Source organism: Eublepharis macularius, chromosome 14 (genome assembly GCF_028583425.1).
Source record: "Eublepharis macularius isolate TG4126 chromosome 14, MPM_Emac_v1.0, whole genome shotgun sequence".
In the NCBI taxonomy this organism is placed as follows: domain Eukaryota; kingdom Metazoa; phylum Chordata; class Lepidosauria; order Squamata; family Eublepharidae; genus Eublepharis; species Eublepharis macularius.
In genome coordinates, this window is record NC_072803.1 from 56,483,712 (window position 1) to 56,511,412 (window position 27,701).

Sequence of the window (27,701 nt, forward strand, 5' to 3'; positions counted from 1 at the left end):
CATCTTTAATAAACTTTTATTAGCAAACAACAGTTGCCTACCATCCAGGATTTATCATTTGCTACAATTCTCTCTTCATACATCCGGGTTACAATTATGAAGACAGTTAACCTTGCATTGATTTCTGTATTCTGAATACTCTCGTCAGGCCACAAATGGTAGAAAAGGAGGTGCTGCCAAAGGTATTGTGAGTCACAAGGGAGGACAGCGAGGGGTATAAAATGTCACATGACCAAATCAGGTATGAACTCGAGACAAGCATGCAACCAATCCCAAGCAGCCGTGGACAAATCCTGTAAAGGCAGAGCTCCTAGAGAGCAGAAACTGCTCCGAGCTAAGAGAGGCTCCCAAGATACAGAGCAGCTACGGAACCATCACAGCCACTGCTGCCTTCAGACGGTTATCCGCGGGGCATTTCTATGCACCCGGAGTATTCCCCATCTGGCGGGGCATCTTGCCTGCCTGGCAGCCCTTCAGCTCCAAACGTACGTTCCTTTCTGCTCATCAGGAAATGGGCATCTTTGTGGTTTTGTCATCCCTGAGATTTTTCTCATCTCCCCCCCCCCCCGACCAATCAGCCCTTTTCATTATTAGCCATTACAAAAAAAAAAAAAATCTCATACATGGACTTCGTTTTCAGATCTTCAACCCACAACTGTTCTAATCAGGAAGCCAAAAATGTGAGGAAATTCCAGAATAAGGTAAACCTCAAAAAAGACGTTCCTAACCTTTCATTCCAAGAAAAAACATTTCCTACCTACATTATGTTCTGTGCCCCTCCATCCCCCCCCACACCCCCTTTCTCTCCTAAGGCTTTTTGCTACAAGGAATTTCTCTCGGCTGACTGACGCCCTCCATCAGCTCCACCTGCAAGACCCACAGCACAGTTCAAAGAAGGAACTGAGCACTGGCGACCTTCGGGGGGAGGCGGTCTCCCCACCAGCTATTCGGTAAAGTGAAGTTGACATGTGCAAAACGGCTTTAAGAACATAAATACAGAACCTCTAAAAAAAAACAGTACAGGATATGAAGGACAACACAACTATAAACATGTCTATAAAAATAGTTGGACAATAACTCTCGTGTTTAAATAAATACGAAATAAATATGCTTGATGCAGTTAAAAACAACAACAATGGAATGTGATGCTGGCCCCTCTCCCCCCCCCAAGTCAGAACACTGGAGGAGGATCTGCCGGCCCCCCCAAATCAGCCAGAGCATTCAGGCCCAAGAAGCCTGCGGGACACTTAGAGACAGACAGCGATCGCTGCCTTCCCTTCCTTTTTCACAAAGGATCTGGCAGGAAGAAAAGCAAGCAAGCACCCCTTTCCCAGTCCCCAGTGAAGTCTTCTTCCTGCCCACCATCAGTTCACCCAGTCCCTTCCCTTATGCAAAGCTACACCAAGCTGAAGCCCGTTCCACCCTATCCCTTGCCACCAAGTGCAAAGTCTAGTGCCAGCCTAAAAAGATCTAAAAAGGATTATTGCAGCCAAGGCTCAGGGCCTTGAGAAGGGGGGAAGCTGCTGCCCACAGCACCTGGCAGAACTGCGGTCCAAACACCACGCAAAACATGGCAAGGGGAAGAGGAGATGGTCCCCTCTCCCTGCCCATGCTGTGCTGAGATGCCAAAGAGAGGTCAAGAGCAGCCAGGTCCATCAGAGAAGTCCTCATGGGCCTTCTACGCGCCCCTGGGTCCCAGCCCCTAAATGGTCAAAGCATATCTGGCATGCAGACACAGAAACGTGCAGGCTGCAAGTGGCTGCTTGGCGTTAATAAGTGCATCTTGGGCATTTTGAGACTCACGCACTCAATCAGACCTACAAAAATAAAGACTTTCAGTTTTCCAGGATTTTAACCCTTTGAGTCTTACTTTTAAATTACACTGACATGTCAGAAGTAGAATGGGAATTGTTCCTACCCCATAAGGAATGCAACGTAAACAACTAATGTTTCTGGCTCAGTGGCCATTCCTACCCAAGGCAACAGATTTAAAATGAGTAGGAAGAGTTAACAACTCAACAAAAAAGAAGCTCTTTCAAGCAAGTCAGAAGATGCTGCTTTATCCGGCTCCGAATCTACAGAAGAGGGTCTGGAAGAGGAGGGAAAGCTCTCCAAGGCCATCCCCCACTGTGCTTGGAGCCAGGCCAGCACGGACAGCGTGGGGCCGTCTCCCCTGGGTGCTCACAGCTTGGTCCCTTGCAAGCAGGGGAGCCCAGCTGATGACCGATGGAGCGACACACAGCACTTGCGGTAGCAAAACAGCAAAAAAAAGGCCCAAGCCCTCCCTAACCACATTCCTGGACACGCACAATCCAGGGTTTTCTCAGAGCTTGGCTCAATCAGCTTAGTGTTGATCAACACATTCACAGAATGAAACGGCCGTATATCTTAGGGATTGCAGCCCCCAAGATTTTTTTCCTAAAGGAGTTCAATGAGCGCAGATGCCTCCTCATCATCGGGACTGCACGCCCAGAGTCATCTTCAGGTTCTCGTAGACCACATAGCTGATGCTTACGGCTGGTATCACCTTCATAAAGTTGGGGGCCAGGCCTCTATAGAGACCAAAAGCTCCCTCCGTCTTCAGGATATGCTTGAAGAGTCCCCTCATTGTCACCTCTGGAGCGCCTTCAATTGAAGCTAAAAAGAGAAGCCATCAAACAGCCATCAAGAGCTTGAAGCATACTAGGGATTCCAGAATACAGCGCCCAGAGATGAGCATTCAACTCGCCGTGGGGTTTAAAGAGCTCGGAATTATTTCTCCATGACTACAAGCTGGCACGAGCCAAGTGGCAGACAGCCAGTGAATCAGGGCACACCGATTGGGAAGTGACTGAAAACCCCAACGGCACGGCCTAGATTTGCCAGGCTGTCGCCTAAAGGCTACAATTCATCAGGGCTTGCAGGAGACTGTAAAACAACCAGCGGGGATCAGTAGCACTGAGGACATGGGCTCTCAATACCACAAACTGAGCCTAAGGGAGGACAATAAAAATTGCAATGAACAAGGTTTGGGGGGGAGGGGGTCATATCTACGTGGAAGCCATATGAACTACCTAGGTGGCCTCCATCTTCTTATGTGCTGGGAAAGATCCACTGGTGTCCAGAGACTTTGCTCACTGAAAGTTAAGATCTTCTCTAGTGCTCTTACCTTGAGCTTGCATGCGCGTCCGCACGAGGGCAAGAGGATAGCTGGCCAGCTGCCCACAGGTGCTTGACATGGTTCCACAGGCCAGCAGAACGAACACCCCAGGGTCAGCGCTGTTGACAGCATAACGTTGCAACCAGGTGTTTTTTAACGTCTAGGGGGAAGTCACAAAACAAGCCAAGCATTAGCTGGAATAGACAGGACAGGGTTGTACACTGTGAAGAAATCCTCCTGGATATGCTGAGCTAAAAAAGCAACCCTTGCTTACAATAACTATGCTGCTAGTCAGGGCTTTTTTCTGGGGAAAGAGGTGGTGGAACCCAAGACCACACAATGTCACTTCGGGTCAGCTGGAACAAGGGGGGAGTTTTTTAAAGTTTAAATTGCCCTTCGTGAAAATGGTCACATGGCTGGTGGCCCCACCCCCTGATCTCCAGACCTCTTAGATAGCCCTCCATGCCGCTCAGCAGCGCAGAGGGCAATCTAAACTCCCCTCTGTCTGGCGATCAGGGGGTGGGGCCACCGGCCATGTGACCATTTTTAAGAGGTGCCAGAACTCCATTCCACCTCGTTCCCGCTGAAAAAAAGCACTGCTGCTAGTACTGCAGCTCTGCAGGGGGATGAAATTGTGACTTAGTAGATTCCCCACTTAAATGTAACTTTCCTTAATTGCATTTGCACCCACTTCTCCAACAGAGCCTCCACTGGGCCTCTTACCTCATACACAGCCAGATCAATGCCAGCGTACGGAATGATCCCAAGCATGTTGGGGACATAGCCTTTGTAGAAAGCGGCCATCCCTTCTTTGGCTAGAATGTTCTTGGCACAGTCCAGCATCCCCAAGTACTGGCCTGTCTTGCGCAGAGCCATTCGAGTCTTCAGAACCTGACCCATTGGGAAAAGAAAAGTGTGAAGAATCCACGTAGTTACCAGATAAGCTTGGGGTAGGGAGTGCTGGCTATCTACAGAAGAACTAAGAGGGGAGGAAAGGTCTCCTTGGTGGTAGCCCTGCAACTCAACTCACAGGCAAATCCACATGGTCAAAAGACAAGGAAGGTGTCAAGCCCTGCCCATTGGAAAGACTCAGCTCTCTACTGAAAGGCGGGAGCAGGAGCACCCATCACTTTCCTCCTGCTCTAGAAGCCCCCAAACGTCCTTCAAACCCAACCATGGAACTGCACAGAGGCCATGTAGGAGGATAAACTTTTCCTGAGCGGTATGAACTACTAAGGAAGCTCCAACTGGCATGCTACGAAGGACGTTGCCATGGTGGGAAAAGCTGCTTCTGAATATCTGAAATCGGCACGAGTTGGGCCCAATGGAGGAAGGAATAGGACTCTGACTCTCGCTAAGGCGTATCACCAAACCCAGCCTCAGCAACTCACCTCCATGGGGTAGATGCTGCTCTGTGCGATCGCTCCTGCCAGTGACCCGGCTACTAGTCTCTCGTGAATCCTCAACACCTCCTGGTCGGTGCCAATGAAACGCTTGATCTATAGAATCAAGAGAATATTGTGGCATTAACGATGACGGTGCCACGTGCAACAGTCTGTGCCACTCACCTCTTTCTCCCTCCCTCATTATTCCCACTGGTAGGTCACAAACTGGTCGGCGACACCACCCACTCCCATATGCACACAACGTAGCGCTCACGCTCGTAGGCTTTACCTGTTCATAGGCCATGAATTTAATGGCAGATTCCGGGGCAATCTTCAAGACGTTGATACCGTTCCCTCGCCAAAGTGACCTCGTGCCACCTTCTCGGATCATCTGGGTGAAGCCGCCGACAATGCACATGTTGTTGTTGCGAGAAGCATGGACCTGAAAGAGAGAAACATACAAGTTTAAAATAGAGCGGTTTCCATTTGCCTCACAATTCCAACAGAAAAGAAAGCGTATTTTCATAGGCTCCTCCCTTATTACCCAATTCTGTAATCTCATGAACAGCAAGGAAAGAAGCGGGAGAAATGGAAACTGGACTCTGGCACAAAAACAGAACGGATGATGAAAAACGGGGTCAGGTCAGTCCTGACACTCACTCCACAAAGTCCAAATTCTTCATTTCACAATGTGCTTCCAAACAAAGATTATGCCCCTCCGCCCTTTGAGCCAAGAACAGGAAAAACTGCCAGCAAGTCACAGGTCAATTCCTGTCCAACTAGGCCCCTCCAAGCCACCTCGAAGGGACTGCTTGTTCTACCAACGCTGTGCGGTCCAAGGACTCGGCTGCTGTCAACACTGATCTGTCAAACTCCCCAAAGGACTCGCAGGTATTTCACAAGCAAGACTGCCAGATAAACATCCCAGTTGAAAAATGGCAGCTGTATTTTTATGCAGAAACTGCAAATCTGAGAAAAACAGCTAAAGAACTGCGCCCGTTTGGTCTCAGAATGAAAGATGTAAAACAGGCATTACCTAATCTCGCATCTCCCGTTTCTTTTTTTGGGGTGGGGTGAGAAGTACAGTCAAGGGCTTGTGTTGTGAAAACAGCTCTTCTGGACCACCCAGCATGAAACACCACAGTGCCTTCTTCTGAGCTTCTAACCTACCTGCATGAGCACTTTCAGGCGGTCCAAGGGAGCAGTACACGTTCGAGACACGGCTCCTGCACCCCCACCTGCCACCAGGTGTCGCCACCACATCCCCGTCTGCCTCTCTTCCACCGTGAACTCGTCCGGTACTGTCAGGTTCTCTCCCACATCAAAAATCTGCAAGGCAATAAAACATGAATAAACCCATTTCCTTCAGCAGGATTATTAAAAGAGCGCGCTGTGACTTCCTTAAAAGTCTGGTCATCTGTGACCACACACTGAGAGCAGAACCACAAGTGACAAAAGGCACAGGTTGGACACTTGTCAGCTTCCCTCAAGTTTTGGCGGGAAATGTAGGCAGCTTGGCGGAATGTTGGACAAGTGACAGTTGAAAAGTCCATTGGACAGCAGTCGGAGAGCGAAGCTGCGAGACCAGGACGCCTACATTTCCCATCAAAACTTGAGGGAAGCAGACAAGTGTCCAATCTGTGCCTTTTGTCACTTGTGGTTCTGCTCTGAGATGAAAGATTTAAGAAGAGAGAAGCACAATTCACTCAACTTTGCTACTGAAAATCCACATCTCATTTGTGCGACAGGAGCAATATTGTTCTCCTCCCCGCCCCCATCCCCATGCGTGTGGCGATCACTAATAAATCTGGCATTCCTTCACGGAAGCCCTCTGCATTGTAGTAGTTCTGGTTCATATGGCCGGCTGCTAGCCAGCCGCATAGCTTGCCTGTTCAAGATGACTAACCAAGAGGGGGAAATGGGGAGCGAGACTGGAGTTCACAGGCTGATTTTATCTCGGTTACACAGCATTAAATGCCAAATATATCAAAGAGTGCTTGTATCGGTTTCCAGATTTGGCAGCTTGGGGCTTGGCAGGAGCCATTCATTAGCATTCACTGAGACCCGGTGAAGCAGTTCACTGGCTTTTCACCTCCATGAGAACACAAGTTTTCATCTGTGCCAGACATTTTGAAAACCAGGCTGGGAGGCATATAAAAAACCCAAACTCGCAGAAGCAGGAAAGAACGGGTGCTACAAGGCCGTTTATTCTCAGGGGGGATCTACGGCAGAGAAGGGCTCAAAGTTCAACCGACGATTTCATAGCTGTTGTGCAGGAGGGATTTTAATTTCTTACTGTGGAGTGCTTCCAGTACAAGATGATCTCAGGAATGTTCTCCACGGGGTGCAAAAGGTGATAGTCGCGCCACTCATTCCAGTCTATTGTCATCGTCCCATTCTTATCCATGCTGCAAGAATCAAGGGGAGAAGGCAAAAGGAATTGGAGCTTCATTCTCACTCTATGGCTAGTTCACACCATCTCCTCCACACCAAGCAGAATCACACAACAAAGCAGTGGTCGGAAAGCATACCAGAGGATACAAAACTACAAGCACAGCCCCTCTACTATCCAGTGCCATAATATTTGGGAAGTGATTCACACAGTTATGGGAGCATAAGGGAAAGAGGGGCATCTCTGCTGTGTATCCCCCTTGAGTTATGGCTTCCCGCCTCCCCACCCACCCATTGCCTGAGAGTCACCCTTGATTGCAAGAACTAAACTCCTGATGCATTTGGGGAATGACATGGCCAAATAAAATATTCTTATGAAACAAAATTAGGTAGATAATTGTTACTCAGGAATCAACTGATTACCATGTCTGGGGCCAAGTAAAGGAATTCTTCTCACAGACTACCTAATGGCTGGTATATGAGTGCATGCCTTCCATTATAGGGCATGGCTTGGCTCAAGCTGGATCGGTTTACTGCACGACAACTGAATTCTTGCACTCTACTTAATTCTTGATTCTCTGAATTGCATGACTAGTTCTGTGGAAGAGTGGTATGCGTGTGGGAGCAAGAGGGAAGAGGAGTCAAACTTGGGTTCTTTTCTCTCTTTCCAATTAGATAAACCTATGAACCCAAATAAGAATACCATCAGAAGGTACATGAGAGCTGGCTTTTAACAGCCATTACCAGCATAGGATTGGTTCCATCTCAGCCTAGTATGTAGCTTTCGACAAGCCTCCACTTCCCCAACAATCTGTAATTTGGAGATACATGGCCTACCCTACAAAGATGTTGTAAGAGATACTAAGATCATGCAGGTGAAACCCTTTTAGGGCTCAAGAAAATCACTATAAAGCAGCCACACTAAGGGAGATCTTCCATTGGTTTTTAATGCTCAGTAAGCAGTCTTGCTAACAAGTTGCTACACATTACTACAAAACACTGGCGCATAGAGGACAAGGAACCAAGGAGGAACACACACAAACTAGTACTTACTATGTGACAGGACCCCAGAAGTGCCCCGTCCTTATTCTGATAGACAGGCAGGCAGGCAGGCAGAGACAGAGGGGAGGAGGCAAACGGGTGGAAGTCAGGAGAAAGAGGGAGGGAGGTACAAATAAGTGAGTTGAAGTTAGTGCCACATGCACACAGTGGAAAGCATTTCAACGTGTTAAGCAGCACATACATGAAAGTGGGAAGAACCAGAATACACGCCTTTTAGCATAGCCATTAATGTAAGCCACTACACCTGTATTAATAAAAGATACTTAGCTATAAGAACACAGATCAAAAAACCTGGGGAGATCATGAATATCTCCTTTCTGTCAGATACTCCTGGCAAGAGGATGTTCACCAGCATGTCGTTCAGCTATCCTGTGGTTCTACAACACCAGCATCCTCTCAGTCCATTCAGCAGGACAGATAGTTATGGCCATGAATCCCCCTACTCCATGCCAGAGCCAAGCACATCCTTTTTTCAGAGACAACACTGCCATCTCAGGAAGCGGACAGCGTATTTGCTGTGGGCAGCAAATGTCATTCTGGGTGAACTGTGTCCTCGCTTTAAATTGCCTTGCAGTTCCAGGAAGAGGTGTGGGTGGTGTCAGCTTTGTGATCACTGCTCTAGCACTAGTTGCTACAAAGAAATGCCACACACCAGAAGTTTCATAGAAGACAGGGAAAGGGAAAGAGAGGGTAACTTAAGGTAACGCTGTACACTGGGTTCTCTAGAGTGGAAACACTGCAGCCAGCTGGGACACTCACCTCTTGAGAATTTTTTCTGCCTGCTGTTCAGAGATCTTGACTCCCAGATCCCGAAGGGACTGCATGATCTCCTGGGCATCGATGCGGCCTGCAGAAAGAAAACACATGGCACATGAGGCCTTGACTCCCAGAGCTGGAAGTCCGAGAAGTCTTTGGACCCCACAGCCATCAGCATGAGGCTCACCATCATTCTTCTTATCTAGACTCTTGAAAACCAGCCTCAGTTTCTTTTCATGGTCTTGGAGGTAGTGGACAAACTCCTCAAAGTCCAGCTGCCCATCCAGGTCCTTATCTCCAGCTTTTACAATTTTCTGTTAGAACAAACAAACAGATAATCAAATAAGCTTTATTGCTTTCTTGTGGGGGGGCGGGGGGCGGAATAAGATCTATATCCTTTGGTCAAACAAAAGCTTTAACTATACAAAAACACAAATTGTTGTGTGGATTTTAAGAAAGATTTGTAAGAGACAGTTGCAGCCACACGTGTTTGAGGGTAACTTTCTAGCCATGTCCTGGATACCCCAAATGGCCAATGGGGTAAGCCAATGCTTAAGACTCCAGGATATTCCATCACAGAAGTATTTTTTTTAAAAAAAGCAGACCCCTCCCCAAGAAGCCTGCACCTTTCAAATGGTGCTGGGGCACTGTGCCACAAGTTGCTCATATGCAGAATCGCAGGCTGCCATTTATGCCCTGCTGCACGTGTCCTGATTGGCACATGATACAGGGCACATGTATGGTGTGCCCTGTCAAATTCTGGATTAGGTTCAAGGTTTTGGTTTTAACATTTAAAGCCCTAAATAGACTGGGACCAGCATACCTGCGGGACCGTATCTCCCTGTATGTACCCCGGAGAGCATTAAGATAAGCAAACCCACTGGTGGTCCCCGGCCCCAGGGAGGCCCGGCTGGCCTTGACCAGGGTCAGGGCTTTTTCAGTCCTGGCCCCAACCTGGTGGAACTCTCTGTCGGAGGACACCCAGGCCTGCCAAGAAGGATACCTGGGCCTGCCAAGAACTTACATCTTTTTGGTATGCCTGTAAGACAGAGATGTTCCGCCAGGCGTACGGTTGAGGCCAGTCTTGGATCATTTTAGGAGCCTCCCTACTGGTGTCCCGCTAGGGGGACAACGTAATCATCTGCCTCCCTATAAGCACAGTCACCAGATTATTATAAACTGTGGCCCCACCCCACCCCTCCTGTTCTGCTTTGTTTTATCCCATGATTGGGGAAATTGGAGGGGGCTCACCATCCGAAATGCTGTTTTGTATGTATTTGTGGTGTTTTTTGGTTTTTAAATGTATCTGTATGTTTTAATGCTCATTGAGCATTTTACTGTAACCTGCCCTGAGCCAGTTCGTGGAGAGGGCGGGCTAGAAATCAAATCAGTCAATCAATCAATCAATCAATCAATCAATCAAACAAACAAACAAACAATCAAAGCCCCTCAGAGAGCGGTTGCAAAGGAGACACAACACACACACCAAACATACACAATTCTTGCTAGAAGAGAGTCAAAATGGGGGGAAAGATTCAAAATCAATTAAGTTGCTTCATACACTCATGCCTGTTTTTAGACCAGCAATTTCTGGAGGAAACTAACCGCAGCCAGAAAAATTCTAGCTTGAAAACTAACATTAAGAGTTATTTTCAAATATAATGGCAGCTCTAGAACAAGCGTGAACTGGTTTGGTTACCCTGCAGTTATGAACTTGTGCAAGATGTTGGGGGAAATTACAATTTTGGAGCAACCGTCAGTAAATCGGAAAACTTCACCTGTTAACATTCCACTTAGCTCCCTTCAGAAGAAAATGATTCCTCAAACCTTGGCCAACAGACAGCTACAGTTTTTGCATATCACTCAAGGTATTTGTTCAGCACCCAGCAAGGTCCAGGTTACTCCTTAACCAGGCTCCACTTGCCTGTCTGCCAATCTCCACATATCACAAGACTATGAGTCACAGAGGTCTCCTTTAAAGACTGGAGTTGCCAAGTGAGAATATACCAAGTGGGGTGGCTGCCTGTGAAGTTACAGGTCCTGCCAAAATCTAATTTCTCTTACAAGACCATATAAAAAATGAAACACAGAGAGGGCAATGTGTGAGCATAATTTTTCACGGGCAATATTTTCTGTTTCAAGGTCATGTAACATAGAGTCACACTGAATGGAAATCTATGAACGATCATGCCTCTACTGATACATATGGGAGATCACCTCCCCCCTGCCTTCCGCCTAATGCTAAACTTAGACCCTCGTGTAATTTAATACCTCTCCTGATGTAACCTTTAACACAGGTGCCCAGTCACCATCTGCAGTGACCTTTTCATATGTGTCCAAGGTGCCTGTAATCTAGAGACAGTCATATGACCGTTGTAAAATGCAACAGACGGGAGAGGCCGCCATTCATGTGCTAAAGATAGAAAGAAACCTCTGGCATGTCAGCAGATAACTGTTAACCAGCTGATTCAGGATTTCGCTCTCTCAAATATCCCCTTGGGAGAGCTGCAGGTTTTGCAATGCTTGAAAAAATGGCCCTGAAAAAGCCAGAAAGTGCCTCTGTCTCCCCCAAACGGCACACTGTGGTGGCATGGAGGGCAGAAGAGGGCGAAATGTGCTGTCAAGTTATGCTGCTGAGCTCTCCTAGTTGTGATGCAAGCAGCTTCTAAGGTTACCTCACTGGCCTTGCATCACGGACTAGAGCCTGCACATTTGTCAACCCTGACCAAGAGAGGGAGGCAGTCGAAGTCCAATACTGATTTTTATGCCAAGCAAGACACAGAATTCGGCTTGAAAAACTCAGAGCCAAGCTACAAGTGACGAATGACACTTGCCTGGCAATTGAACAAACTCGCGTGTATTCCTCCCTGTTCACTTGCCGTTCACTTGGCACTCCACTTGATCAAGTGGAGCGCAAGTGGAGGGCAAGTGAACAGGGAGGAATACATGTGAGTTTGTTCACTTGCCAGGCAAGTGTCTTTCGTCACTTGCAGCTTGGCTCCCAGACTGCTTTGACTGTCTAGTTTACAGCCTCCCAGTATCTCATTAGGTACCCATAAGTCTCCCCTCATACCAGCATCTAATGAACAGTTCCGTAAATGCAGACTTTACTAGGGTCCTCAGTCAGAGTGGAACTCGCGACGAACTACTAGTCTAAAGAGCAGTCTCCGAAACACAGAATTACAGCAAAAGGGAAGAATCAGATGAACACATGTGGACTATTCTCTGGTCCTGACATTTCAGCCGCAACCCTAAGACTAATTACTACGGAGTAAACCCCACTGAGCTCGTGGGACTCATATCTCGGTAAGCATATTAGGATCGCACTGTAAATCTCTACAAGTGAAGCAGTGATCCCCCCCCCTAAAAACAAATGAGTAATCCATTTAATGACAACCTGAAGAGTCTCTGTTAAGTAGACTGGTTTGCATGCCACTTTGTTAGTGTAAAACGGCAACAGGCCAATTTCAGCCTCATATTGTTTATGGTTTGGATTTGTTTTAAGCAGGACTGGGATTCCCTTCAAAAGGACGTGGCACGAAAATGCTCCCCGCTCTACGTGGGATTTAAATACCCTTCCCAGTTCGAACAGCCTCATTACCTCAGCATGCTGGTAGTCGCAAAACTGAGGTGGTCATAAATGGTTGCACACTGCACGGCATTGCCGACAGCCCAGAAGAAGGGCCGCTTCCTCAGGACTGTCGGAGCAACGCTTCTGAGACTGCCCTTTGGCTGAACTTGACTCGCTATCCCACACCTTCTTTCACTGTCCAAAGCACGAACCAGCCAGAGAGAGATTCCTTAAGAAACGGCTACTGAGGCATTCAAACATTCCCGACTCCTCAAAATTAAGACTATTACTGAGTAGCCTTTGTAAAAGCTGCATTGTAGACGTGGCAACCTTTTCTTTAACTCCAGAGGAGTTAGCCGTGTTAGTCTGTAGTAGCAAAATCAAAAGAGTCCAGTAGCACCTTTAAGACTAACCAACTAATGCATCTGACAAAGAAAACTGTGGTTCTCGAAAGCTTATGCTACAATAAAGTTGGTTAGTCTTAAAGGTGCTACTGGACTCTTTTTGATTTTTCTTTAACTGTTATTTTTAATTCTTAAACTTTGTGAGAGTGTGTGCCCTATGGGCTGTTAAGCAGAATAAACTGACATTTAAGTTTATGAAGCAAGAGTGTGTACTCAGGATCTCTTAAAAGTTGTGAAACAACTGATCTGTGTCAAAAGATCCACTGCTTTGAGGGCCACTGCATCAGAAATGATGAGAGGGATCAAACCACAACCCGTAACCCCAGTACTCTTTGTGAGAATTCCCGCAGGCACACCTGGGGCCCAAGATCTACTGACTAGTCACCCACCCCTGTGTAGGAGGCACTGGTTGCCATGCTGTAGAAATTGAACAAAATTGCAGTAATGCTAATTAGCACAAACTCCAACCGTCTCATGAAAATCAGGTACCATTTAAAGAGCAAATCGGTTGGCTGAAAGGAATAGCTGCTGTTGCATAGAAGATTCACTGTAGACCATTAACAGCCCCCAAGATTTCACTGTGTATGTGCACCTGCATGCTTCCCATAAAGCTTCCAAAGGATCAGAAGGGCAGCTTTTGTGGTTGCACAGAAAGCCTGCGGCAGTGAGAGCTGCTGATGGTTGCAACTGAAGATGCTTTAAGGCTGCAACACATACGCCGTTACTCATGTAGGTCACGGTTTAGCCCACGCCTCTAAAATCTGACCTACCAAGCTCCATGCAGCTCACTAATCATGCCCCAACCGTGCCTGCCAGGAGGCTTTTGACAATTCTGTTCGTGCAGTCCCAGGCGAGAAGCCAAAAACGGAAACTGGCTGCTGTATGTGGCAGATGGGCTGCATTGATCTGAAGCTGTGCAGGAAAACCTATAGTTTTCAGAACTTTACAATACACCTCTAGACTTTTAACAGGCCGCCATGTCTCTGCAGTGCTCTAACAGATGCCTGTAATTCCTTAAAGCAACAGCCTTGGCCCCTCAAAGACGGGTCCCTGCCAAATGCTGGCTCCCACTAACATTCCCGTTGTGGCCCAGGCTCACCGAAAGGGAAACTGTAAAAGTCGATTTGTATCTCTCCTTTTCCCTCCCATGAACAAGGCTACTCACAACATTCTTAATCTTTTAACTTCCCCCAGTATTCCCTCAAAGTATTAGAGAAGGACTTTGCTACATTCTGCCTAAACTACTCACCCTTATCTGCATGAAACTGAGACGGAAGGGAGGAATCGCCTAAACCCTCTGACTATAGATAGAACCACAGAAGGCAAAGGGACACGGAACCACCATGATTGGAAATAAGAAAACTTTGGAGGGGGGGTTAGTGTGAAGCAGTGGAAAGAACCCATCCAGGAAACTCTGTGCGTGGGCATACCAGTACTTTTCAACATAAGCTACTTCACAAAATCTAAGCATTTGGAGAAGTACAAAAGGAAGCTGAGACTGTACCTAAAAACTAATATAGAAATTAACAGCAGCTATAGAAGCTACCAAGACTGGAGAGTGGAGAGACCATGCCAGAACAGTGAGTCAGAGCTCTACAGCAAACGATGTGGGCTTTAACAAGGAGGCTTAAGTTTAAATCCTTTCCCAGTTATGAAATTCACCAGGTGATAGTGAGCCAAATACACAGTCTAATCTACCACACAGGGCTAAAGGAGAGGGAGACAGCAGATGCCATCCTAAACTCTTTGGAAGAAGGTGAGATTAAAGAGTGAAAGAACAGATTGGAAGAATCCAGCAAATATTGCTTGGGCCACCATAATCCCCATCCGTACCTGCTTCCATTGGCGATAGGTAGAGAATTCCTGGGAAGGAATAAAGAGGCTCAGTCTGAAGATGGTCTTGAGTTCAGCAGGGAGCCCCTTCGATTCAAAGTACTCGAATTCTGCCTGGGACTCACCAAATGCCGGCACGTAAAGGCACAGGCAAAGCATTTTGCCCTAAGCCGCTCGGCTTCCTTCAGCAGCCTGGGAGGAAATGCCGGGAAGTCTCATGACACATGTCTATGAGCTGTCTCTGCTCCACTTTCATTGGCTGCCGGAGCCCTGCCCTTTTGCTAAAAAGGGAAGCCTTTAGTTCAAGCCCTGCCTAGACAGCCAATGAAGCCCTGGATTCTTGACAAGAGCCTGTGCGTGGGGAGGCGTAGATTGCTCAACTCTGGGCTTTCGTAAAAGCCTAACGTCACCTTTGCTGTCGGGCAGGATTAACCCTCCACAGGCTCTCCAAGATTTCAGAGCTCTGCCACATACGCAGCATCTCATTCAACGTGGTGTGAGAAGTTTTGTAAATAAGGAGAGGACAGATCCATGGTGGATTCACCAGGGACTGGGTGAGCAAGGGGGGTAAGTCCTATTTGAAAGGTACATAGAAGATCAAGCTGCCCTCTGAATATCTTGTAAGTTCTTTCCACTAAATAAATGGGGGTGGGGAAGAGAGCCGAGAGCCATTTAACCTCCCAACTAGGGCTGCCAGCCTCCAGGTAGTAGCTGGAGATCTCCTGGAATTACAACTGGTCTCCAGGCCATAGAGATCAATTCACCTGGAGAAAATGGCTACTTTGGGGGGTGGACTCTATGGAATTATGCCATGCCAAGGTCTTTTCCCTCCCCAAACCCCACTTTCTCCAGGTTTCACCCCCCAGATCTCCAGGAATTTCCCAACTTGGAGCTGGCAACCCTACTCCCAACTGAACAGAGCCTGAATGAAGACAAAACAGGGCTTATATCAACTCAATTATCCATGTACCATAGCTTCAGTGCCTGTGCCTCAGTGCTAAAGCAAGGTTCAAAAGATCTATTCAGATGGACGTGTATCTATTTCACCTATAGCCATTTATTAAGGAAGTCTGTGTCCTTTTCAAATATAAGAGGTGATAAGAATGGCCAGGCTCAACTGAGCAGTTGTGCAAGCACTTTGCATTGAAGTATACCTCAGCCAGCCCCATGCACACACACAAAAAATGTATAATTTAATACCCAACTGCTGAGACAGGCAATTCTATACTACCCACTGCTGCAAATGTTGTGGAGAAACTGGAATGCCATTAACAAATGAGCATTTCACTCATGCTTATTCATCACAGCAACTCCAGAATGGCAGACTCTGGCCCCGTTCACGTGAACATGGTGATTCTTCATTGGCGTCCATTAACTTCAATACAGTGGATATTTCCATAGCAAGCACAGAGAGACAGGAACTAGCTGGTAGCTAGTTGTTTTAGACTCACAAACAGACCTGGGCCTGGCTCACAATTCTGGGGTCCAGCACGCACCGCAGGTAACAAGTGCAAGAGATGAGCCTCCGGAACGGAACCTACGTGCTCCCCGGAACAGTCGCTGCCTTCTTTTCCTTAAGTAAAAAGGCGAGCAGGCAGGCTGCCCTGGAGCTTGCAGTGTTCCTCCCAAACACTCTTTGGCCAGTCAGATGGAAATGGCTGCTTACAGAATCATCAGGAGGCAACTTTCAGCTTCTACATGTTTTTTGTTTCTGCAGGGCCCTACTTATTATTTCAATTGTCCTCAACTGATTTCCAGTGGTACACCAGAAATACTGTCAGAAAGACTATTTGGACAAAAAAGAAAAAGCAATGAGAATATCAGCCAGTTTCATTGCGCCTTCCAATACTGTACTCAAAAGCTCTTGTTACCTCAATCCCACATGGAATTAAACTGTTGGCCTAACTCTCTCCAAGATGAGGAGCATGCAGCTGCGTTATCCCACTTCAAGCTACATGTTGGGCTTTGGATGATGCATTGCAGAGATTGCTAAACTAGCACCCAGGTTTGAGGCTTTCAGCATTGAGGGAACTTTTTTGTATACAGGAATTTTCTCTTATGTGAGCTCCCATTGTAGTCTTAAGTTGTACATCCAAACACAGGTGTGAGACCTAAGAACCAGGGCTTTCCCGCACACTCGCCTTCTTCCTGATTCTCTTAGCAGTCAATCCCTAAGCACTAGAATTGGTTTGGGTACGGTTCTTCCAAATGTCTGGCCTCCTTTTGCATTTTTACAATTGTAGAATTGGTTTATTTTGTCCTATACGTGCTTTAAACACTTAGGATTTTCAAGCGAGGATGCGGTGGTCATAGGTGGCATAGGTGGTGATGTTACAGCACATATACCCTTTTTATTTTTTGCGCATGCATATAACCTTATATTGAAATAAGGACTGCGCTTTTTTGATAAAAACTGAAAACTGAACACATGGGAAGCCTAAGAGGAAAGCCACTCTGCCACCCATACTTAAGTGCCTCACCACCACGGTCCAAACCAGGGTGCCCCACACAGGCTGACCCAGAGCTTCGAGGTGGAGGCTGGCACCAGCAGGGACAGAGCTAGCAACAGCAGCAGCTATATACTTTTCAAACCACGCTGCTTTTTCTGGTTCCAGGCTACTACCATCTAGAGCTTTCACAATTTTTTTTAAAAAGGGGGGAAAAAAGGGAAAAGGCACATCTCCACAATGGAAAGGGTTAGAGAGTGACTTTTATTAGTGGAATCTGGGGATTCAGAGAAGCTCCTGCATGTATTGTTGCAGTAGTAGGTCAACATAACACTGTGAAAATGTTGATTTTTTTTTTAAAGATAGAAAACAAAACCAGAAGGGGGGAAAGGAAGATAGAGGGAGTGGTTTGATGATGATGATGATGATGAACATCCAGTCATCAAAAACTGGGCTGGAGGTGAGTGGGTGGGACAAACAAAATCAAAACATTATACTTGAGGAAAAAACTCAGCTCAAAATCAACTTCCAGAAAAAGATTAGGGTAAAAGTGGTCCCCCAAAAAACTCTTAAAAATTAGAGGAAACCCCAAAGCAAAAACTAAAGGCAAAAAAAAATGTGTGCAGAAATCAGGGATTAAATCAAAGTGTGTGTGTATGTGGTGCCCTCAAGTAATAGCTGACTTATGGCAACACCTGGCGAGGTTTTCATGGCAAGAGACTAACAGAGGTGGTTCGCCATTGCCTCTGCAACCCTGGTCTTCATTGGAGGTCTCCTATTCAATTCCTAACCAAGGCCGACCCTGCTTAGCTTCTGAGATCTGATGAGATCTGGCTCACCTGGGCTATCCAGGTCAGGGCAGTATGGGGCCACAAACAACGAGAAAAAAACACGCAGAAAACCCCCTAAGGTCCTCAATGACTAGATGCCTGCAGATACAAATTTCTCATCGGTACACAGCTGCTCAACCACACAGTGGGCAGCTCTCCTACATTTGGCTTTCTTTTCCCGGCATGTCAATTCTCTCCAGCTCCATCCTTCAGAGTCCCGTGGCCTTTGAGGCCCATGCCTCCTTTCTTAGGTCTTTCTCCTTGGCATGCTTCTCTTGAACCACTGTGAAGCTCAACCCAGGAATCCAGAAACTTCCCCATGTACCTTTCTTTGACACTAAGGTAGCTGGTATATAATATGGACTTCTCCTCTCCTGTGTCCGAGCCAGAACAAGAGTAACAAGAACGTGATTTGCTGATCTAACTTCAGGGAGGGTCGTTGTTTCTGTATATACTCTGCAATGCACAAACACAAACTGTTATTGGACAGTCTACACACCCAGTTCCCTTATGTTTGTTTTTAAATTAACAAGTTTCTAGCCCTTAAGGCTACAACTGATTTGAGAGTATGTACAGTTCCTCAGAAAATCTCAAGGGATTTTTTTTGGTGGGGGGAGGGAGAGAGTGGAGGGAGAGTCATAGAAGAAGTCTAAAGCAAGACTTCCAGGAGGCAGGCTTTGGTGTATATGAGTCACATTGACAGACCCTTAATGAGGGTTGAAAGCAATACTACCTCGTATTGTCCTGGCAACAATACCTTGTATTGTGATAAGGTAGCAATACTACCTTATCAAAGAGAAGACTGAGCAGAGAGGTTCAATATGAGAAGAGGCAAGTAAAAACATTAGAAGAATGCCTTGTGTTAAGTTTCCATAACTGCACACTTATGGGACTGCACAGAGATAAACCTGAACAAGGCCCGAGAGGTAGCACTCACTGGAACTGGTGGTATATTTGGTAAACTTTGCCGCCCCATAAGGGCACCATAAAACAAGAGATGGAGCACACACATTACACAGTGCAACAACTTCACAGTGGCAAATTTGAACAAATTAAACTTTAAGTATCTCCCTCTAGATCTGTGATGGCGAACCTTTTTGAGCCCGAGTGCCCAAACTGCAACACAAAACCAACTTATTTATTTCAAAGTGCCAGCACTGCAATTAAACCTGAATACTGAGGTTTTAGTTAAGAAAAAACAACTCATACAGTTGTCTCAACTAATTAATCTCTCTCTCTCTCTCTCTCTCTCTCACTCACTCACTCAGGAGCCACGAATGAAAGTAAAGCAAGTTAAATCAAAGCAGTTTGCCCTTCTTTAGACCAGCAGCCCTGCTTGCAAGCACTCTCTCTCTCTCTCTCTCTCTCTCTCTCTCTCTCTCTCTCACTCAAGAGCTGCGACTGAAAGTAAAGCAAGTTAAATCAAAGCAGTTTGCCCTTCTTTAGACCAGCAGCCCTGCTTGCAAGCACTCTCTCTCTCTCTCTCTCTCTCACTCAAGAGCCACGACTGAAAGTAAAGCAAGTTAAATCAAAGCAGCTTACTCTTCTTTAGAAAGCCAGCCCCAGTAGCCCAGCTGCTGCCTCTGCTTCCTGCTGCTAAAGAGACGGGCAGCAGGGAGGCAGCCTTGAGGAAAAGGAATCACATGGGCAGGGCCAAAACCCATGTGATCTCCGCTCAGAGCTACTGGAACGCTGTTCCAGGCGTTCCCCCTCCAAATGAGCCCTGGACCTAGCGATCGGCGACTTGGCTTGCGTGCCCGCAGAGAGGGCTCTGTGTGCCAGCTGTGGCACGCGTGCCATAGGTTCGCCATCGCTGCTCTAGATCTTAGGTGTCTGGGGTTGTTGCCAGGAAGCAGCGGTGAGGGGGGCTTCCAACTCTCCTTCGGAGAGGAATCCTATTGTGATGGAAGAGCATGTTCTGCTGGTCCATGATTCTGTCTTGCCATGAAATGGCTGCCACCGCCGAAGGAAGGAAGGAGAAAGCTTCCCCTGCAAGCCTTCTAGCAGGTGTGCATGGAGAAGGAGGATAGCAAAGAGGTAGAGTAGAAAGGAGTAAACAAGGCAAGAAGCAGGTTCTGGAAAGTAAAAGCGAAGGAAAGGAAGAAAAACAGCTGAAAGGCAAGGCAGCGCACGGAAGAAGCTGCTCTCCCCGTTGAGGCAGGAATGAAACTGAAAGAAAGGGAGACTCCCACTAGGAAGACAGGACGTAGAAAACTTGTTCCTGCCTCCCTGACTAGAGGGTGGGAATCACCCATCAAGATGTCCTCCGCCTCAGAGGGAGAACATGGTTTAATTACAAACAGAAAAGAGGAATAAGTTTTTCAATCACCCGTGCTTTTAAAATGTATCTCTCAAAGTAAATAAGCATCCTACTATATAAAAAGGCTAATCATATTCAAGACAACTCACTTTCTACCTGGTGCGCATCCAGCAGGCACTGCTGTGGAGGGAAGCCCAGATGAGGCAGCCAGACCTCCAGAGAGCACACCACGGCGAGAAGCCCAGGTCAGGAGCAGGTGCGGAGCAGGCAGCAATGCCTGCCCACTGCCTTCACCCAGCTGGGATCAGGAGCGGAGCAGGTGGCAATGCTCATCTCCCACTTCACCCGGCAGGGATCAGGAGCGAAGCAGGTGGCAATTCCTACCCCCCCCCCCCCGTCTTCACCCAGCTGGGATCAGGCATGGAGCTGGAGGCAATGCCCACCCTCCCCCATTCAACCTGCCAGAATCAAGCATGGAGCAGGCAGCAGTGCCCCCACCACTTCACCTGGCTGGAATCAGTTGAAGAGCAGGAGGCAATGCACACCCCCACTTCATCTGGCCGGGATCAGGCATGGAGCAGGCAGCAATGCTCACCCCTTCACCCAGCTGGGATTAGGAGTGGGGCAGATGGTAGTGCCCACCCCCCTTCACTTGGCCAAGATCAAGTGTGGAACAGGCGGCAATGCCTGCCCCTTCACCTGGCTCGGATCAGGTGGCAACGCCCGCCCCTTCACTCCACTGGGATCAGGTGCAGAGGTGGCAGCAATACCTGCCCCTTCACCCGGCCAGGAGCAGGCATGGAGCAGGTAGCAATGCCTGCCCCCCTTCACTCGACTGGGATCAGGCGCAGAGCAAGTGGCCATGCCCCTCCCTTCTTCCAGCTGTTATTAGTGATGGAGGAGGAGGGAATGTCCACCTGCCCGCCCTCCCCTTTCTAGAGCCTGTTGTATTTTTCCCGATAACGGGCTTTGTTGCTAGTTAAATATATTTGAAGAGTGCCTCAACATCCCTACTAATACTTGAAGCACGCTGCAGGCTTCAATGCTATCACAAGTGCGTGTGCTGGGAGAGGCAAGACAGATATGGTCATAGTGCTCTTCCAATCAGTCATGGGACTGCTGGCCTGGAATTCAAAGTCCTAAAAGCAAGGGTAAGGAGGAACAGAGGCTAGGAAGGGCAAAGAAAGGCAATCAGACTAGATGAACACATAAAAGTGTCCGAGTTGCCAAAGCAAGCACAATTTTACCAGCACAAACTATGCCGCGCAGCATTAATTTTCTCACCCCTCTATTGAGAACAATAGCTTGGCTGGCTTACAGCAGCTCCACTACAATCTGGTCCAACTATTTATTACTGTGCCTGGTATTTTGTCCCCTGGCATGAGTCTGAAGTCACTCCATTTCAGTGTAAATGTTACATGGACTTTGAATACTCAGCCTTTCATTGGGGAGGGGGAATTCACATGACTGGTGCTAAGTATCAAAAGATGACATAAGAACAAAAGAGCAGGCCTGTGAGATCACACCAGTGGTCCATCCAATCTAGCAAAGCTCATACCCCTGCCACAAATTTTGTTAGTCTTATAGGTGCTACTGGACTCCTGCTCTTTTCTACTGGTACAGACTAACATGGCTACTCATCTTGATTTAGCAGCTCCTAACATAGCTCTCCCTCATGGGAAGGGTGCTTTAACCCCTTAACTAGATCTGCTTATTCTACACCAACTTCCACACTAGTGATAAGCTATGAGTTTTACACAACCAAGTTAACACATGAAAAAAGGCTTCTTTCAGATTTCACCAAACTAAAACGTCACATTACTGGCACCAGTTCATCCCATTTTTTCTGTTTGACCACTTAGAGCCCTTTTTAATTACTATCCCACAAACTGTGCCCTTTTATTTCTGTTACCTAACCAGGCTTAACCTATTCCCCTCTCTGACGTCTGTCCTCACAGAAAACAGGACCCTCTCTCAAAACTCAGATCCTCTTAAAGATCAGAGGAAATGTGCTGCGCACATTTTTTAAAAACCCTAACCCAGCCCCTACCTCGCTTCTCCCACTTTTATCCACATCCTCTCACCCTAATCACCTGAAAGTATGCTCTCTTTCTTGCAGTAATTTGCCAACTCAAAGTGAAGAGAATTAATCTGGAGAAAGACATTTAAGATTATACAGCCAAACATCTAAAGCTTGGATATGTGCCCAGTCCCTGGAGACTTCAGGTTTTACTTCAAATGGCAGTGCACTGTGGCTGTCAATGATAACATACTGCCATTTTTACTCAAATAATTCATCTCCACTTGGCATAAGCAAAACCTAGAAAAAGCCAGAAGAGACCCTCCTTGCTCCTGCAATACTGGTACGTAACCGTTGGTTAGGTGACAAACCCAACCCTTTGGAACTTAGAATCTATACATAATTCCGTCTTACTGTTGGGAAGGGAATGCTCCTGCTGCCCCACCTCCCCGGCCAAACATTCCAGGTCAATTCTGCTTCAAAAGGGTACTGAACACATTTACAGGATTTAACACTGTCTTTTTTGCACATATAAATATTATCACTGTGTACTATCACAGCTATATTAAACAAAGCCTACGCCTCGGGGTAGCGATTGGCTACTTAAACATTCTAGTCAGAACTGCGCGTCCCAACTATTCCGGTTCTGTCCAGCTTTGCTATTTCTTTAACATCAGATACCAGAGCAGCACATGCCTCAGACCCACTGACTTATACTCCCGTTTCATTTCAAGATACTTTCCTTCTGACCAGCGTTCAGTGCTGGTGGGATGGTTGTTTGAAGTGGCTGTGTGACTGCATGCAGGTGAAAAATCTGCACAGGAATGTGGTGCCCACAACGCATATATTCAGTGAGGATTTTTCAGCAAAGACTCAAGGATTCTGCTCCTTGGACAGCCACCAGACTAAGCCAGTTAGTCCAAATGTACTCTTTTTCCCTAGGTGCATGAACGTACCAGAAGACTTCAAAAAGCCACGGCATGAACACCAAACATAGAGTTGGCCTATGAATTCCAAGCAATTGGTTCTGAGAACAAGCAATAATAGGAATAGTAACACTACTGCTACTGCGGTAAAGGAAGTCCCCTGTGCAAGCACAGAGTCATTACTGACCCATAGGGGGAACATTGCATCACGACATTTTCTTGGGAGACTTTTCGTTACGCAGTGGTTTGCCGTTGCCTTCCCCAGTCATCTACACTTTACCCCCAGGAAACTGGGTACTCATTTTACCGACCTTGGAAGGATGGAAAGCTGAGTCAACCTTGAGCCAGCTACCTGCACCCAGCTTCCGCCGGGATCGAACTCAGGTCATGAACAGAGCTTGGACTGCAGTACTGCAGCTTACCACTCTGCACCACGGGGCTCTTTACTACTACTACTAGTAGTAGTACTACTAATGCTAATGCTAATACTAATAATAACAATTCTTCTGTCAGCAACTGTTTTTTTAAAAGAAAGTAATTCTGACTATAAATGACAAAACTTTTTTTCTAAACATTTCAGTTGTAGAGGTCCTTTGCCCCCGAACTGCCACACCAGAAAGCAATTGTTGTGCCCATTCACACTAAGAAATACAATAGAGCTCTTCAACCCCAGCAAACCTCAGAATTTCTTCCACGTCACCTAATGCTTGCCTTGGAGATCCTTCACTGAACAAACATCTCACAGAAAGAAGGGGGGGGGGAATACTGCAGTATTCATAATAGTGCAGAATAAACTTTCGTAATTTCAGACAATTAGATTAGTGTTCCATTGTACAGTACACTGAAATGAACCACTGCTGCCCAACACCACATTGGGTTCTGCAGATCTCTTTTACTAAGGTGACTCTTTCCTCCCTCCACCAGAAGAAAGCGTTGCTGGTATTGCCATCAGTCTGTGGGATCCAACCCCTCCATGTACAATCCGCTATTCAGTTTCTAGAAATATGTAGTCTATTAATTATGCTCCGCAATGGAAGGTTAAATAGGAATGAAACTGGTTTACAATAACTCATGCTTTTCCAGTTTGCCAAGAAGCAGCTGCAGATGAGCTGCTGATGAACTACCGAGCTTACTATTAATACACTGATGAAAAGGCCTCGGCTTGCAGTTGCTTTTCGCACTGTGACTCCTGAAAAGTGATTCAGGTGGGTAGCCATGTTGGTCTGCAGAAGAATAGTAAGATTTGAGTCCAGCAGCACCTCAGAGACCAACAAGATATTCAAGGTATAAGCTTTTAAGAATCAAAGCTCCGTTCTTCAGATTTGGTATTAAAGAAGGGAGCTTTGACTCTCAAAAGTTTATACTCTGAAAATCTTGTTGGTCGCTAAGGTGCCACTGTACTCAAAACCTCCTCAAAAGTTATTGATGATTATTTACCCAGGAGGACAATTAGTCATCACAGAGAGTGGTTACCACAAGGTAGAACAGGGAAGGGGGAAAATATTATAGAGAAGAATATTCTAATACTATAGCTAACAAAGGACAACATAATGAAGGGTGACTCCATAAAGAAACTTTTGCAAAAAAGGCAACGCAGCTCCGGCATCAACTTCTATGACAGCCGAAACAGAAGCTGGGGATAACGAGCAAATGAGACTGAGTGAACACAATAGCTGTGCCAGTATATCATATGTCTATCAGCATTTTAAATTCAAACAAGAAGAGTTTGGTTCAAGCAGGGCTTTTTTTCAGCGGGAACGCGGTGGAATGGAGTTCCGGCACCTCTTGAAAATGGTCACATGGCTGGTGGCCCCACCCCCTGATCTCCAGACAGAGGGGAGTTTAGATTGCCCTCCACGCAGCGACGCAGAGGGCAATCGAAACTCCCCTCTGTCTGGAGATCAGGGGGTGGGGCCACTGGCCATGTGACCGTTTTTGTCGAGGTTGATTTAAACTTTAAAAAATTCCCCCCTTGTTCCAGCTGACCCAAAATGACGTCATTGTGTGGTCCTGAGTTCCACCACTGAGTTCCACCACCTCTTTTCCCAGAAAAAAAGCCCTAGGTTCAAGTAATCTCTCCCTAAGTTGTCACAGCCTGATACTCTGCCCAACTACAAGGAAAATGAAACCATTTCTTACTGCTCTGCTTAACTATCCTACATTTATTCCTGTATCATCAAAGCATTACCCTATGTAGCATCTCAATATGAGCTTCTTAAAAGTCAGTTATCGCATCACAAGAGAGCAGACAATGGATGTTGGGAGACGTGAACAGGCAACACTGGGAACAAAATCCATTTCATCCTTACTTTGGCCAAATTTTAACTCTCCCACCCAAAATGATGAAGCAACTTTTAGCACAATTCAGGTTTCATCACATTGCCTGGTATTCCTGCAAATGTCATAAACAGAATTATATTGAACATGTAAATACAAAGCCCATCGGAGCCTGAATAGCCCAGCTTAGCCCGAGCTGGTGAGACCTGGGAAGCTAAGCAGGGTTGGCCACGGTTAATACGTGGATGTGAGACCACCATGGAAGAGTGGGGTTGCTATGCAGAGGAAGGCAATGGCAAACCATCCCTGCTCATCTCTTGCCTTGAACACACCATGGATGGTGTCCCCATGAGCCAGCTTCAACTTGATGGCACATTATTCATTTAAATACAAAAACCTCCTCCTCCACATTGGAGAAATGAATAATGCAGTGCAAAAAATTTCACCTAGAAAAGTTTAGCTGTCACTGATGAAAGAGGAATCCTTGTTGCAACCCCTCTCCCACCACCAGCAATGTTCATCCAGGACTTTTCTGTGAGTTCTCCTCTTGAACGTCCAACTAAATATTCTTATCCTGTACTGAAGTAGAAGACATCCAGCTCCACGCCAAATGCCAGCATAGCTAGAGATTGCCTGAATCCAGGGAACCAGGAGCCACATGCCAGGTACTTTCCAATCCAACCTTACACAAGCAGCATTCATCATATTTTAATTAGAAAGCAGGTAATGTACCGTGTGGCAATTTTTAAAAAATCACCAAGTTCTACCCACAGGCTTGTAATGTCAAAGTTACGGACAAAGGATGGAAGGTGAGTGGGTGGGAAGAATTTTAGGAAAAAGGAGAAAGGACGCCAGTGGGAAGTATTCATTACACACACACACACATCATCCTGCATGTATGTTCCCTAATCATACTACTGGGACATTATTTCAACAGCTTCCTGCTAAATTAACTTGAGATTGACACATTCAAGGAAGCGTAAGGAGATCTAATCTTTGGGAAGGCCGAACAATGAAAGTGTACCCTCCTCTAAAATATTTCCTGGACTATACAAGGTTCACTAGAATACTGATACTATTTAAAGGGCAAATTAAAGTTGAGTAACTTCTGCAGCAGTGAGAAAGCAGTGAGAATCCCGAATGATCACAACTTCAAAAGAAAGTTGAGAAAGTTTCTAACCTAGTGCCAGAAAGAAGATGCTGCAAAAATAAGTTGTCGAGGCTCCGTCTATTGGAAGCCTCAACTAGAAAGTATGGATTTACCCAATTTTCAAGAGTATCATCTTGAAAAGAGCAGGGCAAGAACTGAGAAATTTAAGTTATGTTTTCAAGGGTGTGCCCAGGTTTAGAAACTACTATCACCGTCTACTTTCTGTGCCCCTTCCTGAAATCTGAGCCACAATTTCAGACAAAGTAGCTAGCCTGCAATGCTCACAGACTGAAGAAGAATCCATTGCTATTGTCGAAGGCTTTCACGGCCGGAGAACGATGGTTGTTGGGGGTTTTCCGGGCTGTATTGCCGTGGTCTTGCCATTGTAGTTCCTGACGTTTCGCCAGCAGCTGTGGCTGGCATCTTCAGAGGTGAAGATGCCAGCCACAGCTGCTGGCGAAACGTCAGGAACTACAATGGCAAGACCACGGCAATACAGCCCGGAAAACCCCCAACAACCAACAATCCATTGCTAGATTACTATTGAGCTTTTATAAATTTCACTGCACCAAAATGGGATGATGGGCACATCCACAGAGGCAGCACAACGAGGTAGTAGAATCCTGAGGTGGTTGAGTGAGTGGACTATACCACCTCAGGTTAAAGGGCGGATGCCCTGAAGTTTCCCCACTGAAAATTCCCCAGCACAGGGAGAAGTGTTGTAAGCCAAACTGCTTCTTGTCATGCTAAATTTTGCATCTGCAGGGAGTTCTTCCGCATAGTGAAGCAATACTGGTATTCGCCTCTTGTAGTAAGGTGCTGTTTGCTCTTCCACTTCGGAACGCTATTGCCTCTTTCTGCTGCACGGGTAAACCATACCTGCATGCATCTTTCTGAGTAACGTATATGGGCACAAACCTAAGTATCTCAAACTGTGCCTCAGGAACCAACAGTTTTTATCCAACTCTAGAAGTACAAGAAAGTCACCAAATGCTTGACAGCACCCTCCACTGGCCAGCTACATGCAAAAAAAAATTGCTGCATTAACCAGATGGAGAAATTATCTGCAATCTTCCACCTTGCATTATCAATATTGCTTTAGATATTACCTCCTGCTCTGCAAGACACTTTGCTCTCCAAATACACCTGCAAGGCAGTGCCCTCAAAAAAGTCCCTGTTATCACGCACGTACACAATCCAAATAAAATTCTACGTCATGAGGAAACAGCTGAACATTTAAAAGTTTGTAT

General features: G+C 46.6%; 1 protein-coding gene across 2 annotated transcripts in view; it reads right to left on the reverse strand.

Moving 5' to 3' along the window:
• SLC25A25 (solute carrier family 25 member 25) overlaps nt 1–27,701 on the reverse strand; it is a 46,806-nt gene continuing 19,105 nt past the window's right edge. Inside the window, exons 1-10 of one of the 2 annotated variants that reach the window (XM_054998104.1) lie at nt 14,542–14,737; nt 8,921–9,047; nt 8,737–8,824; nt 6,821–6,932; nt 5,695–5,853; nt 4,814–4,966; nt 4,531–4,638; nt 3,863–4,030; nt 3,149–3,299; nt 1–2,637 (exon numbers count right to left, since the gene is read on the reverse strand). In XM_054998104.1, the coding sequence (XP_054854079.1) occupies nt 2,453–2,637; nt 3,149–3,299; nt 3,863–4,030; nt 4,531–4,638; nt 4,814–4,966; nt 5,695–5,853; nt 6,821–6,932; nt 8,737–8,824; nt 8,921–9,047; nt 14,542–14,700 (1,410 nt within the window). In that variant the 5' untranslated portion in view covers nt 14,701–14,737 and the 3' untranslated portion in view covers nt 1–2,452. Of the gene's footprint in view, nt 2,638–3,148; nt 3,300–3,862; nt 4,031–4,530; nt 4,639–4,813; nt 4,967–5,694; nt 5,854–6,820; nt 6,933–8,736; nt 8,825–8,920; nt 9,048–14,541; nt 14,738–27,701 lie in introns of those variants that run through there. The other variant, XM_054998103.1, reaches the window with a different exon arrangement.